At 50.0% G+C, this 19,504-nt stretch overlaps 1 protein-coding gene across 1 annotated transcript; it reads right to left on the reverse strand.

Moving 5' to 3' along the window:
* Positions 1-14,533: 14,533 nt before the first annotated feature.
* On the reverse strand, positions 14,534-18,208 carry LOC125544147 (mitogen-activated protein kinase kinase kinase 13-A-like). Its single transcript, XM_048707731.1, has 3 exons — positions 17,602-18,208; positions 15,195-17,191; positions 14,534-15,089 (listed from the first exon to the last, which is right to left on the reverse strand). The coding sequence occupies exons 2-3, from the start codon at positions 17,089-17,091 to the stop codon at positions 14,992-14,994; spliced, it is 1,995 nt and encodes a 664-aa protein (XP_048563688.1). The 5' UTR covers positions 17,092-17,191; positions 17,602-18,208; the 3' UTR covers positions 14,534-14,991.
* Between the last annotated feature and the right edge of the window lie 1,296 nt (positions 18,209-19,504).

The following is a 19,504-nucleotide window of genomic DNA, read 5'->3' on the forward strand; positions in this document are numbered from 1 at the left end:
ATAATATCAAACTTTCATCCATGTTTAAAATATTTAAAATGTTGTTTGCATTAATTTGCTCCTATGCCATGCATACTTAAACCGGACAGGCATCATACTTGCTAGTGCATCATGCCATGATAATGTGATGGTTGTTTAATATGTTGTGTGCTTCTTTTCCGGTGTTGCTTCTTCGGGTTGGTTCCGATAACGTCGAGTTTTTGAGGACCCGTTCGTCTACGTCCGTTTGTCTTCTTCATGGACTCGTTCTTCTTCCTTGCGGGATTTCAGGCAAGATGATCATACCCTCGAAATCACTACTATCTTTGCTATGCTAGTTTGCTCGCTCTTTTGCTATGCCAATGCTACGATGCCTACCATTTGCTTGTCAGCCTCCCAAGTTGCCATGTCAAACCTCTAACCCACCATGTCCTAGCAAACCGTTGATTGGCTATGTTACCGCTTTGCTCAGCCCCTCTTATAGCGTTGCTAGTTGTAGGTGAAGATTGGAGGCCGTTCCTTGTTGGAACATTTACTTACTTGTTGGGATATCACAATATATCTTATTTAATTAATGCATCTATATACTTGGTAAAGGGTGGAAGTCTCGGCCTTATGCCTAGTGTTTTGTTCCACTCTTGCCGCCCTAGTTTCCGTCATATCGGTGTTATGTTCCCGGATTTTGCGTCCCTTACGCGGTTGGGCTATAATGGGAACCCCTTGACAGTTCGCCTTAAGTAAAGCTTTTCCAGCAATGCCCAACATTGGTTTTACCATTTGCCACCTAGCCTTTTTTCCCTTGGGAGCCGCGCATCCCGAGGGTCATCTTATTTTAACCCTCCCGGGCCAGTGCTTGTCTAAGCGTTGGTCCAAACTAGAGCCCCTTGCAGCGCCACCTCGGGGAAACTCGAGGGCTGGTTTTAGTTGTACGGATTGCTTATCCGGTGTTGCCCTGAGAACGAGATATGTGCAGCTCCTATCAGGATGTCGGCACATCGGGCGGTGTTGCTGGTTTAGTTTTACCCTATCGAAATGTCTTGTTGTACCGGGATACTGAGTCTGATCGGAACGTCTCGGGTGGAGGTCTATTCCTTCGTTGACCGTGAGAGCTTGTGATGGGCTAAGTTGGGACACCCCTGCAGGGATTGAACTTTCAAAAGCCGTGCCCGCGGTTATGGGCAGATGGGAATTTGTTAACATCCGGTTGTAGAAAACCTAAACTTGACCTTAATTAAAATGAATCAACAGCGTGTGTAACCGTGATGGTCTCTTTCCGGCGGAGTCCGGGAAGTGAACACGGTTGTTGGAGTTATGCTTGCCGTAGGTAGTCCAGGATCACTTCTTGATCATACTTTTATCGACCGTGCTTTGCCTTCTCTTCTCGCTCTCATTTGCGTATGTTAGCCACCATATATGCTAGTCGCTTGCTGCAGCTCCACCTCATACCTTTACCTTACCCATAAGCTTAAATAGTCTTGATCGCGAGGGTGCGAGATTGCTGAGTCCCTGTGGCTCACAGATACTTCCAAAACCAGTTTGCAGGTGCCGTTGAGACCGTGCAGATGACGCAACCAAGCTCAGGAGGAGCTCGTTGAAGATCTTGTCCTTTATGTTGTTTCGTTCTAGTTGATCAGTAGTGGGGCCCAGTTGGGGTCAATCGGGGACCTTTGTCGCATTTGGGGTTCTTCTTTATTTTGGTTCCGTAGTCGGACCATGAGTGTATTTGGTTGATGTAATGTTTATTCATGTAATTGTGTGAAGTGGCGATTGTAAGCCAACTATGTATCTCTTTCCCTTATTATATTACATGGGTTGTGTGAAGATTACCTCACTTGCGACATATGCCTTCAATGCGATTATGCCTCTAAGTCGTGCCTCGACACGTGGGAGATATAGTCGCATCGAGGGTGTTACAACCGCCCCACGAACCGGAGGATCGGGCTTTAAAATTGAGAAGATGTTGAATCAACCCTGCGCAAGGCATGGGACGCGATAAAGACTGTCTGGCCACCTCTGGAAGGATTGCTTCATCATGAAGGAGTACAAAAATTCCAATCTCTTTGAAGACAATCATGGGTCGGGTGGTGGTTCAGGATCTGGCTCTCATGGATCGGGTTATGGTGGTGGCGGTTCTAGCTCTGGATTCCAGGGTAATCAAGGCAATCAAGGCAATTAGGGTGGCTACCATCAACAGTCAGGTCAAGGGAATCAACAACAGCAATCTGGGTATCAGAGTAACCCAAAGCAGTTGAACAGTGGGCAGTACCATGTTTTTACCACAAGTTTATGCAAACGGGATCAGAAGCTTCATAAAAGGGCGGTAAATGCCGTTGAACCGGTAGTTCCCTGTTATTTGCGCTGGTCTGAGCAGCCCATTGTGTGGAGTCAGGAAGATCACCCGCCCCGGGTTGATAATCCAGGTCACCTGGCATTGGTGGTTGCACCTCAGGTTGGAGGGTATAAGTTCACCAAGGTACTCATGGATGGAGGGAGCAGCATCAATATCCTTTATTATGAAACGTTCCGTCGCATGGGGTTGACAGATAAAAATCTTAAACCGTCGAACACTATTTTCCATGGCGTGGTGCCTGGTAAGTCAGCATACCCAATTGGTAAGATTGCTCTGGAAGTGTCTTTTGGAGATGATCATGACTCTAGGTCAGAGACATTGACCTTTGAAGTAGTCAAGATTCAAAGCCCGTATCACGCTCTGTTTGGACGGCCGGCTTATGCCAAGTTCATGGCACGGCCTTGTTATGTTTATCTGCAGCTCAAGATGCCGGGTTACAAGCGGACCATCACAGTGCATGGGAGCTGAAAGATACCTTTGGAATGTTAAGAAGGTGATGCAACTTATGCTGAGTCGGTTTGTGCAACGGAGGAGTTAAAATTTTATAAGGACAATGTTGATCCGGCGGATATGACATCTTTGAAAAAGCCAACTATAGAGCATGATCCGGTCTTAAAGTTTAAATCGGCAGATGATACCAAGGTGGTTGATTTTGTTCCTGGCGATTCATCCAAGCAGTTCAGTATCAGTGCTAATCTGGATCCGAAATAGGAAAGCGCGCTCATCGAGTTCATCCATGAGAACCGGGACATCTTTGCATGGAAGCCTTCTGACATGCCAGGTGTACCGAGGGAACTCACTGAGCACAATCTCAATATTGATCCCAAGTTTAAACCGGTCAAGCAGTTTCTTTGTCGTTTCAATGAAGAAAGGCGTAAAGCCATTGGTGAGGAGACTGAAGGAAATATGCCCTAGACTGAAGGAAATAAAGCCATTGGTTAGAATCATTACTATGTAATCTAGATTATTGACTCTAGTGCAAGTGGGAGATTATTGACTCTTGTTATTTATATTTCCTTATATCATGATAAATGTTTACTATTCATGCTAGAATTGTATTAACCGGAAACTTAGTATATGTGTGAATACATAGACAAAATTGAGTGTCCCTAGTATGCCTCTACTTGACTAGCTCGTTAATCAAAGATGGTTAAGTTTCCTAACCATAGACATGTGTTGTCATTTGATGAATGGGATCACATCATTTGAGAATGATGTGATGGACAAGACCCATCTGTTAGCTTAGCATTATGATCGTTTAGTTTTATTGCTATTGCTTTCTTCATGACTTATACATATTCCTCTGACTATAAGATTATGCAACTCCTGAATACCGGAGGAACACTTTGTGTGCTATCAAACATCACAACATAACTGGGTAATTATAAAGATGCTCTACAGGTGTCTCCGATGGTGTTTGTTGAGTTGGCATAGATCAAGATTAGGATTTGTCACTCCGTGTATCAGAGAGGTATCTCTGGGCCCTCTTGGTAATGCACATCACTATAAGCCTTGCAAGCAATGTGACTAATGAGTTAGTTATGGGGTGATGCATTATGGAACGAGTAAAGAGACTTGCTGGTAACGAGATTGAACTAGGTATGATGATACCGACGATCGAATCTCGGGCAAGTAACATACCGATGACAAAGGGAATAACGTATATTGTTATGCGGTTTGACCGATAAAGATCTTTGTAGAATATGTAGGAGCCAATATGAGCATCCAGGTTCCGCTATTGGTTATTGACCGGAGATGTGTCTTGGTCATGTCTACATAGTCCTCGAACCCGTAGGGTCTGCATGCTTAATGTTCGATGACGATTCATATTATGAGTTATGTGTTTTGGTGACCAAAGTTTGTTCGGAGTCCCGAATGAGATCACGGACATGACGAGGAGTCTTGAAATGGTCGAGAGGAAAAGATTGATATATTGGAAGGTTATATACGGACACCGGAATGGTTCCGAAGAAGATCGGGGATTTTTCAGAGTACCGGGAGGTTACCGAAACCCCATGGGAAAGTTAATGGGCCTATTGGGCCATAGAGGAGAGAGGGAGGCTGCCACAGGAGGTGGCTCCCCCCCCAAGCCCAATCTGAATTGGACAAGGGCCCCCCCACCCTTTCCTTCTCCCTCTCCCCCCTTTCCCCTTTCCCCTCTCTGATGGAAGGAAGGAGGGGGTCGTATCCTAGTAGGACTCCCCCCTCTTGGTGCGCCCCCTTGGGCCGGCCTCCTCCTCCCCCCTCCTTTATATACATGGGCAGGGGGGCACCCCAAAGACACAATAGTTGTTTCTTAGCCATGTGTGGTGCCGCACCACACTTTACTCCTCCGGTCATAGCGTCGTAGTGCTTAGGCTAAGCCCTGCACGGATCACATCACCATCACCATCACCGTCACCAAGCCATCTTGCTGCCGTAACTCTCCCATGACCCTCTACTGGATCAAGAGCTCGAGGGACGTCATCGACCTGGACGTGTGCTAAACACGGAGGTGTCATACGTTCGGTACTTGGATCGGTTGGATCGTGAAGACGTTCGACTACATCAACCGTGTTAATCTAACGCTTCCGCTTTCGGTCTACAAGGGTACGTGGACACACTCTCCCCGTCTCGTTGCTATGCATCTCCTAGATAGATCATGCATGATCATAGGGAATTTTTTGAAATTGCATGCTATGTTCCCCAACACATGGATACCTGGATGTGATCCCAGATGATGCAAAGTTCTAGATGTGGAACTAAGCAAAAACATATTTACCCTCACTCACATAGGGTAAGCCAATGAAAATTGTTCCCTGATACATTATGAAACTAAAAAAATAAGAAGAGGTGATAACATTCTAGGTCAGATCAATTGACCATAGAACAAAGCTAGGCCCTCAGTTCATACCGAAGCACATCGGAGATTCATCATTAAAAGTCCTGCTTGGGCCCATATTAAAGACGACCACTGTGGCATTACAAAGGGAAGCTTGCATAACAATGAAACATCCGTATATCACAAATACCCCCGGCTCCGAGTACCTGAGACAAAAGGGTATGTGAGCCTAGGGAAACAACCACTACAAGCTGGCTACTACTCTAACAATATAAGATAGGCAAAGCTACTCAAAAGAAGATTCTACCACTACCCTCTTATCAACAAGAGCCCTCTCCCCTCCTTTAGAGTCCCAGCTCAGTGGAAAGACTAGCGGCGCCCGGAGAAGACGAAGAGGTGGATGTGTCCTGGGGCCCCTTGCCAGGCAAAGCCCCTTTGAAGGCATACCCAATGAGTAGTCCACTTAGGATCTGGGAACTAGATTGTCCCATCGCCCAGATAAGAATAGGAGACAAGGGAAGTAGGGCTCTAGGATCCCATCTAGACGCACTCCTCCATGTTCAGTTCACGACAATATGGGTTGTAGAAAGTTCAACTTCATGTTCACCCTAGCTCGGAGTGCATTGATCTCGTGCCCAAGCACTTACTCCAATGATGGATCTGCTTGGACACGAAGCCACACCCACTTTACTATGTGTGTCGCCTTCACCCAAGAGGTTAACTCATCACACAAGCGGATGGCTCGCGCTAGACGAAGGGATCTCTACACCTCTTCTACCATGGCCATGCTGGGGATCGTAGCAGAAATTTAAAATTTTCTATGCATCACCAAGATCAATCTATGGAGTAATCTAGCAACGAGGGGAAGGGGAGTGCATCTACATACCCTTGTAGATCTCTAAGCGGAAGCATTACAAGAACGCGGATGAAGGAGTCATACTCGTAGCGATTCAGATCGCGGTTGATTCCGATCTAAGCGCCGAACAACTGCGCCTCCGCGTTCAACACACGTGCAGCCCGGTGACGTCTCCTACGCCTTGATCCAGCAAGGGGAGAAGGATAGGTTGGGGAAGACTCCATCCAGCAGCAGCACGATGGCGTGGTGGTGGTGGAGGAGCGCGGGACTCCAGTAGGGCTTCGCCAAGCACTACGAGAGACGAGGAGGGAGAGGGGTAGGGCTGCGCCAACAGGGGAAGAACTTCGTGTTCTGCGCTGCCCCTTTGCCTCCACTATATATAGGGGGAGAGGGAGGGCTGCGCCCCCACCTAGGGTTTCCACCCTAGGGGTGGCGGCAGCCCCAATCCCCATCTGGGGTGGCAGCAAAGTGGGGGGAGAGGGAGGCGCACTAGGCATGGGCCTTAGGGCCCATCTCCCTTAGGGTTTGCCCCTTCTTCTCTCTAGGCGCATGGGCCTGGGTGGGGAGGCGCCCCAGCCCACATAGGGGCTGGTCCCTTCTCATACATGGCCCATGTATGCCTCCGGGGCCCGTGGCCCCTCCCGGTGGACCCCTGGACCCCTCTGGTGGTCCCGGTACACTACTGGTGATGCCCGGAACACTTCCGGTGGCCAAAACCATACTTCCTATATATCATCTTTACCTCCGGACCATTCCGGAACTCCTCGTGATGTCCAAGATCTCATCCGGGACTCCGAACAACATACGGTAACCGCGTACATACTTTCCCTATAACCCTAACATCATCGAACCTTAAGTGTGTAGACCCTACGGGTTCGGGAGTCATGCAGACATGGCCGAGACAACTCTCCGGTCAATAACCAACAATAGGATCTGGATACCCATGTTGTCTCCCACATGCTCCACGATGATCTCATCGGATGAACCACGATGTCAAGGATTCAATCAATCTCATATACAATTCCCTTTGTCTATCGGTACGATACTTGCCCGAGATTCGATCATCGGTATCCCGATACCTTGTTCAATCTCGTTACCGGCAAGTCTCTTTACTCGTTCTGTAACACATCATCCCGTGATCAACTCCTTGGTCACATTGTGCACATTATGATGATGTCCTACCGAGTGGGCCCAGAGATACCTCTCCGTTACACGGAGTGACAAATCCCGGTCTCGATTCGTGCCAACCCAACAGACACTTTCGGAGATACCCGTAGTGCACCTTTATAGCCACCTAGTTACGTTGTGACGTTTGGCACACCCAAAGCACTCCTACGGTATCCGGGAGTTGCACAATCTCATGGCCTGAGGAAATGATACTTGACATTAGAAAAGCTTTAGCATACGAACTACACGATCTTGTGCTAGGCTTAGGATTGGGTCTTGTCCATCACATCATTCTCCTAATGATGTGATCCTGTTATCAACGACATCCAATGTCCATGGTCAAGAAACCGTAACCATCTATTGATCAACAAGCTAGTCAACTAGAGGCTTACTAGGGACATGGTGTTGTCTATGTATCCACACATGTATCTGAGTTTCCTATCAATACAATTCTAGCATGGATAATAAACGATTATCATGAACAAGGAAATATAATAATAACCAATTTATTATTGCCTCTAGGGCATATTTCCAACAGTCTCCCACTTGCACTAGAGTCAATAATCTAGTTCACATCGCCATGTGATTAACACTCACAAGTCACATCCCCATGTGACCAACATCCAAAGAGTTTAATAGACTCAATAATCTAGTTCACATCACTATGTGATTAACACTCAATGAGTTCTGGGTTTGATCATGTTATGCTTGTGAGAGAGGTTGTAGTCAACGGGTCTGCAATATTCAGATCCCTATGTATTTCGCAAAACTTTATGTCATATCGTAGATGCTGCTACCACGTTCCACTTGGAGCTATTCCAAATTGTTGCTCCATTATACGTATCCAGTATCTCTACTCAGAGCTATCCGGATAGGTGTTAAGCTTGCATCGACGTAACTCTTTACGTCGAACTCTTTATCACCTCCATAACTGAGAAACATTTCCTTATTCCTCTAAGGATAATTTTGACCGCTATCTGGTGATCTACTCCTAGATCACCTTTGTACCCTCTTGCCTGACATGCGGCAAGGCACACATCAGGTGCGGTACTCAGCATGGCATACCGTATAGAGCCTATGACAAAAACATAGGGGACGACTTCGTCCTTCCTCTTTCTTATGCCGTGGTCAATCTTTGAGTCTTACTCAACTTCACACCTTACAACTCAGGTAAGAACCCCTTCTTTGACTGATCTATTTTGAACTCCTTCAAAAACATGTCAAGGTGTGCGTTCTTTGAAAGTATCATCAGGCGTCTTGATCTATCTCTATAGATCTTGATGCCCAATATGTAAGCAGTTTTATCCAGGTCTTCCTTTGAAAATCACTCTTCAAACAACCGTTTATGCTTTCCAGAAATTCTACATTATTTCGAATCAACAATATGTCATCCACATATACTTATCAGAAATATTGTAGTGCTCCCACTCACTTTCTTGTAAATACAAGTTTCTAGCAAACATTGTATAAACCTAAAAGCTTTGATCACTCCATCAAAGCACGTATTCTGACTCCGAGATGCTTGCTCTAGTCCATAGAAGGATTGCTGGAGCTAGCATAACTTTTAGCATCCTTAGGATCGATAAAACCTTTTATTGTATCACATACAACCTTTTCTTACGAAAACTGGTAAGAAAACTTGTTTTGACATCCATCTGTCAGATTTCATAATCGAAAAATACAGCTAATGCTAACATGATTCCGACGGACTTAAGCATCGCTACGGGTGAGAAATTCTCATCGTAGTCAACTCCTTGAACTTGTGAAAAGACTCTTTCCCACAAGTCGAGCTTCATAGACGACGCCCATGTTCGTCTTCTTCTTAAAGATCCATTTATCTCAATGGCTTGCCGATCATCGGGCAAGTCCACCAAAGTCCATACTTTGTTCTGATACATGGATCCTATCTCGGATTTCATGGCTTCTAACCATTTGTCAGAATACGGGCCCACCATCGCTTCTCCATAGCTCGTAGGTTCATTGTTGTCTAACAACATGATATCTAAGACAGGATTACCGTACCACTCAGGAGTAGTACATATCCATAAGTGGATATGGCTCTAAATGTGGCTCTAAATGTGGCAGACCCGTTAACTACAACCTCTCTCACAAGCATAACATGATCAAACCCAGAACTCATTGAGTGTTAATCACATAGCGATGTGAACTAGATTATTGACACTAGTAAACCCTTTGGGTGTTAGTCACATGGAGATGTGAACTAATTACATAAAGATGTGTACTATTGGTGTTAAAATCACATGACGATGTGAACTAGATTATTGACTCTAGTGCAAGTGGGAGACTGAAGAAATATGCCCTAGAGGCAATAATAAAGTTGTTGTTTATATTTCCTTATATCGTGATAAATGTTTATTATTCATGCTAGAATTGTATTAACTGGAAACTTGATACATGTGTGGATACATAGACAAAACACATTGTCCCTAGTAAGCCTCTGCTAGACTAGCTCGTTAATCAAAGATGGTTAAGTTTCCTAATCATAGACATGTGTTGTCATTTGATGAACGGGGTCACATCATTAGGAGAATTGTGTGATGGACAAGACCCATCCGTTAGCTTAGCATAATGATCATTAAGTTTTATTGCTATTGCTTTCTTCATGACTTATACATATTCCTCTGACTATGAGATTATGCAACTCCCGAATATCGGAGGAACACTTTGTGTGCTATCAAACGTCAGAACGTAACTGGGTGATTATAAAGATGCTCTACTGGTGTCTTCGATGGTGTTTGTTGAGTTGGCATAGATCAAGATTAGTATTTGTCACTCCGTGTATTGGAGAGGTATCTCTGGGCCCTCTCGGTAATGCACATCACTATAAGCCTTGCAAGCAATGTGACTCATGAGTTAGTTATGGGACGATGCATTATGGAACGAGTAAAGAGACTTGTCAGTAACGAGATTGAACTAGGTATGAGGATACCGACGATCGAATCTCGGGCAAGTAACATACTGATGACAAAGGGAATGACGTGTGTTGTTATGCAGTTTGACCGATAAAGATCTTCGTAGAATATGTAGGAGCCAATATGAGCATCGAGGTTCCGCTATTGGTTATTGACTGGAGATGTGTCTCGATCATGTCTACATAGTTCTCGAACCCGTAGGGTCCGCACGCTTAATGTTCGATGATGATTTGTATTATGAGTTATGTGATTTGATGACCGAAGTTTGTTTGGAGTCCCGGATGAGATCACGGACATGCCGAGGAGTCATGAAATGGTCGAGAGGTAAAGATTCATATATTGCAAGGTTATATTCGGACATCGGAATGGTTCTGAGTGATTCGGATATTTTACCGGAGTACCGAGGGGTTACTGGAACCCCCCGGGGAAGTATTGGGCCTGTTGGGCCATATTGGAGGAGAGGAGAAAGGCCATGTGAGGAGGCGCCCCCCCTCCCAAACCGAATTGGACTAGGGGAAGGGGGTGGCCCCCCTCTTTTCCTTCTCCTTCTCTCTCCCTTCCCATTTCCCTCTCCGGTGGAAGGAAGGAGGGGGCGAATCCTACTTCGACTAGGAGTCCAAGTAGGACCCCCCCCCCATGGCGCGCCCCCCTTGGTCGACCACCTCCTCCTCCCCCTTTATATACAGAGGCGGGGGGCACCCCAAAGGCACAACAGACAATCTCTTAGTCATGTGCGGTGCCCCCCTCCACAGTTCAACACCTCGATCATATCGTCGTAGTGCTTAGGTGAAGCCCTACATCGGTAACTTCATCATCATCGTCGCCATGCTGTCGTGCTGACGGAACTCTCCCTTGTCCTAAACTGGATAAAGAGCTCGAGGGACGTCATCGTGCTGAACGTGTGCTGAACACGGAGGTGCCGTACTTCGGTACTTGGATCGATTGGATCATGAAGACGTTCGACTACATCAACCGCGTTACAAAACGCTTCCGCTTTCGGTCTACGAGGGTACAAGGACACACTATCCCCTCTTATTGCTATGCATCTCCTAGTTATATCTTGCGTGATCGTAGAATTTTTTTAAAATTACTACGTTCTCCAACATCATCATTATGGTCTACGGGTGGTGCACATGCCTCGGAATGATAAGGTACTGACCTTATCACATATATGAAAGCAATGGCACACTGATGGGTGGGACCTAAAGAGACAAGATAGCTGCTAGATGCACTCAAGAACCTAACTACTACTACTACAATGTGAGGTTATCACGAGCGCAATAGAGAGACCCAAGTCAAAGAAGGTCATGCCGGCCTGACGCACACATTTCTTATATATGTTCACATGTGTGAATGGGTCATTGTGGTACCCCCAATTATGTACAAGGGGAGGGCTATGGCCATTTTTACGTACAAGGGGAACACAAGACACAACATAGAGAAAAGCCAGAACACAAAAGACCATAAGAGTAGAGAGAAAGGAAGAAGGATTGGTGCTCGCGAAGGGTGAAAACACACCCAGAGCACCGTAGATAGCTCATTACTCCGATCCCCAAGGCCAGCATAATAGGTCTGGAATCTCCTGAGGACTTGTAATCTCCCTCATACACTCATATCAGCCAATCAAGAATAGGAGTAGGGTATTACCATTCCCAAGCGGCATGAACCTGTATAAAATCATTGTGCCACCTTTTTAGCTTACTCAAAGGAACCTGTAGCGTTTTTTCCACTGGCCGAACACACAAAATACAATGTATCCTTGATCCCACATGTCTCGAGTTTACGATCCGGAAACTGTAGAAAACAACAGGTTTAACAGAAAAAGCTCAATGGCATTTGACCAAACACACATGCTGGGCGTGGTGTTTACCATGGACGATATCGGGGGGGGGGGGGGATACATACGGATCCTGGGTGGACGACAGGTAATCCAAGGTGGGAAGACGTGTGGGTGGGGGCTTCGGACGTGTGGCAATGCCTAGGCGATGGCTAGAGAGGTACAACTACGGCGTTAGACGAGGAGGGTACAGATGCAGAGCAGGGGCAGGGGTGGAGTGGAAGAAAAGTGGCATGAGAGGAGGGTTTGAGTGGTCCAGGGGTGTTAGGGTCCCATGTGGTGATGGTCTGAAGTCCGTAAAGCTCACTGTGTTTGCGTCCGGTTTACAAGAATTCAAACAAACAGACATGTCCACGGACAAATAGGGGTTCATGTTGGGTGTGAAACTACGTCCGAACAACTCGGTCCAGAAGTATGTGGGCATTTTGAGGATCCATATTGAAGATGCCTTTATAATGTTTGCATTCATGCTTGAAAGGAAAAAAACTAGCAGAATGTGATTTGACATAAACAAACATGTTTCACTCTCAAAAGTTCAAACACGCACATCATTCGGTGAAATCAATGACATTACTCTGACTTGGCAAAGTGAAGAAGAATTAGTGAGTCTCTCGAAAATACTTGTATTATTCATGTTCGATGGTACCATAATTTTGTTATTCACTCATTAGCACACTATGTTATAACTAATGGATTACTACCATTTGGCTTGGTTTTGGTCAGGATGGTATCATCAAACTTTGTAAGAGCATCTACAACTAGGCTCCCCCCTCTTCCTTACACCTGGGTGGACGGTCACTGACTGGTCAAAACAACTGACCCAGTCGGGCTCCTCAAACTGGTCCTATACGTTTGGGCTGTCTGGCATCCCTCATATCCAGCCTAAATCTATGGCCGATATGGGGAGGCCTAGACGCCTCTGCCACGCCAGCCTGGTGCACCATGGCCCGCACCGACCCAACTCTGTTCCTACTAAAATCCTCACCCGAAGCAAACCCTAGCTTTACTTCACTCTCCGCCCCGCTCTCCGTCACTTCCCCTCCACTCCCTGTCCGTTCCCCTCCCCATGTTCGCCATAATGTCAAGCATCGACAGCTGCAGAGGCGACAAATCCTGCCACAGGGATGACTGGGACGCCTTCGCCCGCGAGGCAGAGGGCAATGAGGAGTTGGCCCTCTGCATCATGTTGTAGCGCTCGTGGGTAGACACGGGTGGCAACTCCTGTTGTGCTCTGTCCCATGTCGCCCGCCGCCGCAGCGCTGGCATGTCCTGCATTGCGCACAACTCGACGCACTCGGCCCGCTTCGCGCTGCTGGCTCACCGCCCTCCTAACCCTCTAGCCATTGCTCCTCAACGACATCAGTGGGTGCTCGTGCTCGCCACACCTGTGTGGAAGACGCGAACACCCAAATCAGATGTGTGTGTTGCTCGCCGCTAGAGGCAGTGGGCTAGGGAGAGGGTGGCGGCGGAGGAGGCAGCCGCACAGTCCTCATGTTGTCGATGGGATTGCCGGTGTTGCCTGATGAGGAGGAAACCTCCTCGTGTCTATCTACCACCTCTCACTGACAGCAGCAGAGACAGACGCCCGTTGGCTCCGTGGGAAGAACGCCAAGGCGCTCCGGCTCGGTATCGAGCAATCGACGCGCGAGGCGGCGGAGAAGGCGATGACTGATGCTAGAGCGACGAAGCTCACGAGGTCGCAGGGTCGCGTCGTCCGAAGGATGCCCCGCTTCATTGGCTGCCCATTCAACTCCTCCAACATCACCGGCGGCTACGACGACCCTGCTCCTGCCGCCGACGCCTACATGGAGGGTTATAGACGCTCCGGTGATCAGAAGGGCGAAGGACGGTGTGGAGGTGATGAAAAAGCTCGGCCCCTTCTCTGTCTTTATTCCCTTTATAGTAATTTTTAGTTTATTAGAACTATGTCCGTCGGCTACAACTACCCTGCTCCTGCCGCCGACGCCTACATGGAGGGCTATAGTCGCTTCGGTGAACGGAAGGCAAAGGACCGGTGAGGAGGTGATGAAAAAGCTCGGCCCTCTAAGTCTTTATTTCCGTTTGTAGTAATTTTAGTTTGTTAGAACTATGTCCCTCAGCTTAACTGTGATGCTCTTTTGGTCCGGATTATGTGGATTTCTTTGTCCGTTTATTTCATTGATCATTTATGTACTATCTTTATGTTGCATGCGCATTATGAATTTAGGATACGAGATATGAGGTACACGACTATGAACGCCGCGATTTGAGGGTTAACCGGTCACTGACCGCGAACATGACCGGCCACGTCTCCATGCGTACAGTATAGTGCCATGTTTGGTATGTTTGGATGAAGATGCTCTAAGGCTAAGGTTGATTGTAACTAGGGAGATGATTAGAATCATCCGGTCGATTCTATGCTTCGGACTAGTCCCACACACCGCAAGTCTCAAGATTGTGCAACACGGTCGATAATTCCGAAACATGTGGAATGTTATGGTGGCAACTCAATGGTGCGGATGAATATTTTTTTTGCAACATAACCTCTATTGCAAAAAAACTGCAACATAACCTTTGTTGCAAAAAAAAATCTACAACACTTTGTTACAAATATCTTCTGCAACATGACCTCTGTTCCACAAAAATTCCATGACACAATATACATTGCAAAAGTGAAGAACGACTAGGTGCTAGATTTATGCCAGATCTGACGGCCCGCGCGGCGTCCGCCGGCCAAACGCGTAGCACTCCCCTTGTAGCTGAGTAATACCACGTCATTTCCCGCAAAAAAAATATCTCTTGAAAATAGCTTCTTTTTTTTGCATGGAAATAGCTTCTCATTCGGACTGCAGAGATGTGACTGAAACGAGTATCGACTACCTCTTTTCTAGTACCAATCAAACGAATAACTATGCGATATAATAACTTAAAACAAAACCAAGACTTGTCTCGGTGATGCCACAAGAAACGACTAGCTGATCAAAGGCACACTCTCCGGCACCGGCATTCCATCCAACTCCCCTGAAGCACGACGAGCTCGCCTTCTCCTCCAATGTCGCGCGGCAGGGACTACGAGACGCCGTCGGTCTTCACTCCGAGCGTCCGTCTTGGTGCCTGCGGAGTCCTCGCTGGGTTGCCCGGCTTCACCTTCTGCGGGTGCCCTGCAACTGCAACGACAGACAAATGTTCAGAAATGGTACGAATCAACACGCACGGCCTTTTCTAAGATCTAACTCTATCTACTGTAATCCAAAAAATGGTAGAGTGCCTACCTGGTTGCCTGGCCGCCTTGCCGTCCGCTTTCTTGGCCGACGGCGGCTTCTTTCCATCGCTGATGTCCGGCAGCGGCCGCATGGTGCCGTTCGACGCCACCGAGGAAGGGCGGTCCGGCGACATTGCCCCGACGCCGTTCTCATCGCCGTACAGCGAGTTCCCTTCGCTGCCCGAGTCGGAGGCCTTGTCCCTGGCCTGCGCCACGCCTGCGATCTTCTCCCTCTCCAACACCTTGTACGCGAACATCTGGAATGGCACATCCGACACGCGGGCGCCCTCACCTCGCTGCCACGCCGGGAGCCTCCTCAGCAGCTGCATCTCCAGGTCGAGGTAGTCCACGGGTGGCACAACGGGCTCGTCGCCCTGCGCGGCCTGCTGCTGCTGCTCCGGGTTCATGACCAGGAACCGCTTCACGTACCGGAGGACGCGGCAGACGGAGGAGAAGCCCGGCCGCTGCTCCGGGTCGGCGTGCCAGCACCGCTTGGTCAGGGCGGTCAGGTACTTGGGCGTCTGGAACGGGAACAGCGGCCGCTCGCCGGCGCGGATGTTCTTGCTTGTCTTGTCGCCCTGCAGGTGGTTGTCCTCGAACGGGACCTTGCCGGTCAGGAGCTCGAAGCAGATCATGGCGAAGCTGTACACGTCGGCCTTCTCGGTGCGCCTGGACTCTGCACCCGCGACCTCCGGCTTGAGCACCTCGGGCGCGTACCAGATGCAGGCGTTATCGTCGCCGTTGACATTGGCGCCCATTGCGATGCCGGACTGCCCGAACCCGGTGACCTTGACCTGCACGTAGCCGCCGTCGGCTTGCCGTGGCCTCACGAGCACATTGGACGGGTTCAGCTCGCCGTGGTACATTCCCTTGGCGTGCAGGTACTCCATCCCGCGCGCGATCTGCAGCATGATGTCGATGGCGACGATGACAGGGAACGGTGTCCGCCGCCGCGGGCAGCTCACCTCCTTGACGTAGCTCCCCAGGTCCTTGGCCATGAGCTGGTCCATGACCACAAAGTACTCCTTCCTCTCCTCGTCGTGGAAGCAGTAGGTGGCGTGCGCGACGTTCGGGTGCGCCACCGAGGCCAGCAGCTCGATCTCGGCGCCGACGGCCTCGCCGTCCCCGATGAAATGCTTCATCGCGAAGCTCTCCCCCATCCATTGCACCTCCTTGAGGCGGCCGCCTAGCCTCCTGCGGACGCTGTAGTCGCCTCCAAGCAGAATGGACGCCGGGTGCAGCCTCCCCCTGGGCGCGGCGAGGACCTCGGCGAGGCGGTGCTCGTTCTTGGTCAGGCGCTTCGGCGCCGCCGGGCCCGTCATTTCGTCGAGCAGCTGCGACAGCGCCCACCTGTCCTCCTTCCACGCCGCGTCCATCCGAACGACCAGTTCACGGGACACCAAGTAGCGCTTGCCGTGCACGAGCTGGAACAGCTTTGGCTCGAGCATGTCCCTGTCGTACTTGCTGGCGAGCAGAAGCCGTGTCCGCGCGTGATCGTCCGGCTCGGAGCCGGCGATCTCCCCGGCGGCCTCGATGGCATCGACGGCGACGGAGACGCACCACAGGATGTTGTGGAGGTGGTGCTCGACGCACTCCGTGCCGTGCACCATGGCCGCGGCGCGGGCCCACCAGCTGCCGCGCGGGTCGAGGCACTGCCGGACGTAGCCCTCGGCGTCGCGGAGCGCGCGGTGGAGCTCGCGGAGCGGGGACTCCAGGGCGCGCCACTTGGTGCCGCGCTCGTCGAAGCGAAGGTGGGCTCGGACATTGCCGGTGATGGCGTCCAGCGCGTGCGCGCAGGTTTCGGCGAGGAGGCGGCACTGGCGAGGGTTGATGCGGAGGTCGGCCTCGAACGCCATGAGCGCGTTGATGCTGCCCACCACCTCACCGAGCTGCCGGAGCTGCTCCATCCCGATGGATGATCGAGACAAGGATGGATCGAGTCTTGGCGTGGTTCTTGAGCAGTGGTGCTCTTGTCTTGTTGAGATGGTACGGCCTCAGCCTCTGCCTCTGCAAGAATAAATAGTAAGACGATTGATTATCTTGAAAATACTGCCATGTAGTATCAACTCAGATTTCACCGTGATTTGAATCGTGGTGTGCTAAAATGTACAGTATTAAATGCAGACAACTGGCCTTGGGGAATTTTTGAAGATTGCAGAGACTGGTTGTTCCCCCCTCTCTGTTTCTTTCTATTTTCTACCCCCCGTCAAATTACTACGTACCAAATTAGTAAAAGAAGAAGCGATCAAGAAACGGAACTTGCTTCACATGCACAGATGAAACAACTAATAGAAAGGAACGCGTGATTAAACACCAAATCGGTAATACTCTGATATGGAACGCTGCCGTGAACTCAAAATCAGAGAGAGAGAGAGAGAGAGAGAGAGAGAGAGAGAGAGAGAGATGGGGGGACTCACGGGGTTCTTGGAGCGCCGCCGAAAGATGAAAGATGAAGATGAGGATGGAGGGATTGCTTTGGCAGGGGACAAACAGAGAGACGGCCGGGGTATGATGTTTTGGTTGAAGAAGCGGTCAGAATTTGCAAGAGATGCAACAGTTGACTGGCGTAGAGATCCCGCTAGGTAGACAGAAAACGGGAGGAGTCTCCAAAGCAACTCTCAGGCAGAAACAAGGGAAGACGACGAGACGAGGTGAGGGAGAACAAGTGTCGTTTCCTTAACTGCAGTGGTGGAGTTATGGGGCACGAACGAACGCTTCGTTTCCCGATCGACCATACCATACCAGTCTCTACTCTAGTGTAACCGCAAGCGCAAGGCCGATCGGGAGACGTTGTGCTACTATCCTGGTCCAATTGCTTGCTTGCTTGCTTGTGCGTGCCGTTTGGCAAGAGGGGATTTGCCCGCTGACTACGTACACACACGAGAGAGAGAGAGAGATAGGGAGACGGCACGGCGATGACCATTTCGCGGCAGCTACAGATGGTCAAGACGACGATGGCAGGCGGCAAAAATAATGAAAAAAGGCAAAGTCTCCGCACAAGCACGATCCGTCCACCATGATCTCACACGAGTAGTTAGCTAGCTAGAATATATATCATCGCGTACGGGCGGCAACCGTCCCTTATACTGGTGCGACACCTGATGATAGGCTGAGAGTGGAAGGAAGCATTCATTCTTTTTAGCTGCCATTTTGCGTTGCTTCGCCAAGTGCCATTGTGCCAACCTCGCCTTCCATCTTTTTTCCTCGCGGGCGGGAACGTCGAGGTCGAACCACCCCAACCCAGCTCGGGGCAGCCCTGCGTGCGCCGCGTGGCTGGTCGACGCCCCACGTCGGTCCGGGACGACGAGGTGGGGTGGGAAGTGGTGGCGCCCATTGCCGTTGCCGTTGCGGTGGTTGGTTGGCGCGTCCTAGTCCAGTCGGTTACCGGCCCAACAGCGCCACCTGCGGTGCCTTTCCCGCCGGCACCCGAACGGATATCGCCTGAAAACCGACCTGGTGGGTCATTGCTCTCATCTGCTTTCTGTTGGGTGCGTTGCACAACTCCTGGCTGCAGATAGCGCCTTTCGATCGTCACGCATCGGTGCATGTACAAAAACATAAATAGCTGCCGCGGCTACCCGCCCGCCGCCCGTCTTCTTTTAGTTTTGGGTCGACAGTGCGCCCAACAGGCCAACCCATTTCATAACCGCGCGCGTTTTAGATCACGTCGTTGCTCAGATTTTGGCGCACCAGCGCGCGTGGAAAGCGGCCTAGCGCGCGCTGGTTTTGGCGCTCCAGCGTGCGGGAAAGGTTCGCGCGCGCGCCGCGGCTGGCGCTCGTTATAAAGAAGGCGCTCCCTTCACACTCTGTCCGCCGTCCACTCTCGCCGTCTCTGCGCCACCACGTCGATTTGCTGCCTACGCGCTTCAGATTTTCGCGAGTCCGCGAGCGCCGCTCCGGCGCCTTCTCCTTCGAGATTTGGTTTCGCGAGAAACGTCTCATCCTCGGCACCTTCGACATCGCAGAGAAGGCGGCCCGCGCGCACGACGCGGCGGCGTGGCGCCTCCTGAGGCCTCGTCGGGATATGAATTTTCCCAACGTGTCGAGCCAGCGGGCGCAGGATCTAGCGCCTCTCCCGCGGCTTTTCACCGACGAGGATCATCATGTCCACCGGAGGCGGCAGCGTCGCCTCGCCATCGCAGAGAAGGACGTGGAAGCCTTGGTGGTGTGGCGCGGAGGCTTCCCGCAGGACATCGTCGACGAGCGCCAGTTCTACAAGCAAAGGAGGTTGGAGAGGGACGCGAGGAGGAGGGAGCGAGCCGTCTATCGGGAGGACAAGCGTTCGCGGAAGCAGGCAGCTCAACTGAAACTGAAGCTATG

Source organism: Triticum urartu, chromosome 3, assembly GCF_003073215.2.
Source record: "Triticum urartu cultivar G1812 chromosome 3, Tu2.1, whole genome shotgun sequence".
Lineage (NCBI taxonomy): Eukaryota > Viridiplantae > Streptophyta > Magnoliopsida > Poales > Poaceae > Triticum > Triticum urartu.

Excerpts from the sequence above, each read along its gene's own strand:
- LOC125544147 (XM_048707731.1), bottom strand. The coding sequence starts at position 17,091 with ATGGAGCAGCTCCGGCAGCTCGGTGAGGTGGTGGGCAGCATCAACGCG. Across the intron at positions 15,090-15,194 it reads CAAGGCGGCCAGGCAACCAG|TTGCAGGGCACCCGCAGAAG; the intron begins GTAGGCACTCTA and ends CTGTCGTTGCAG.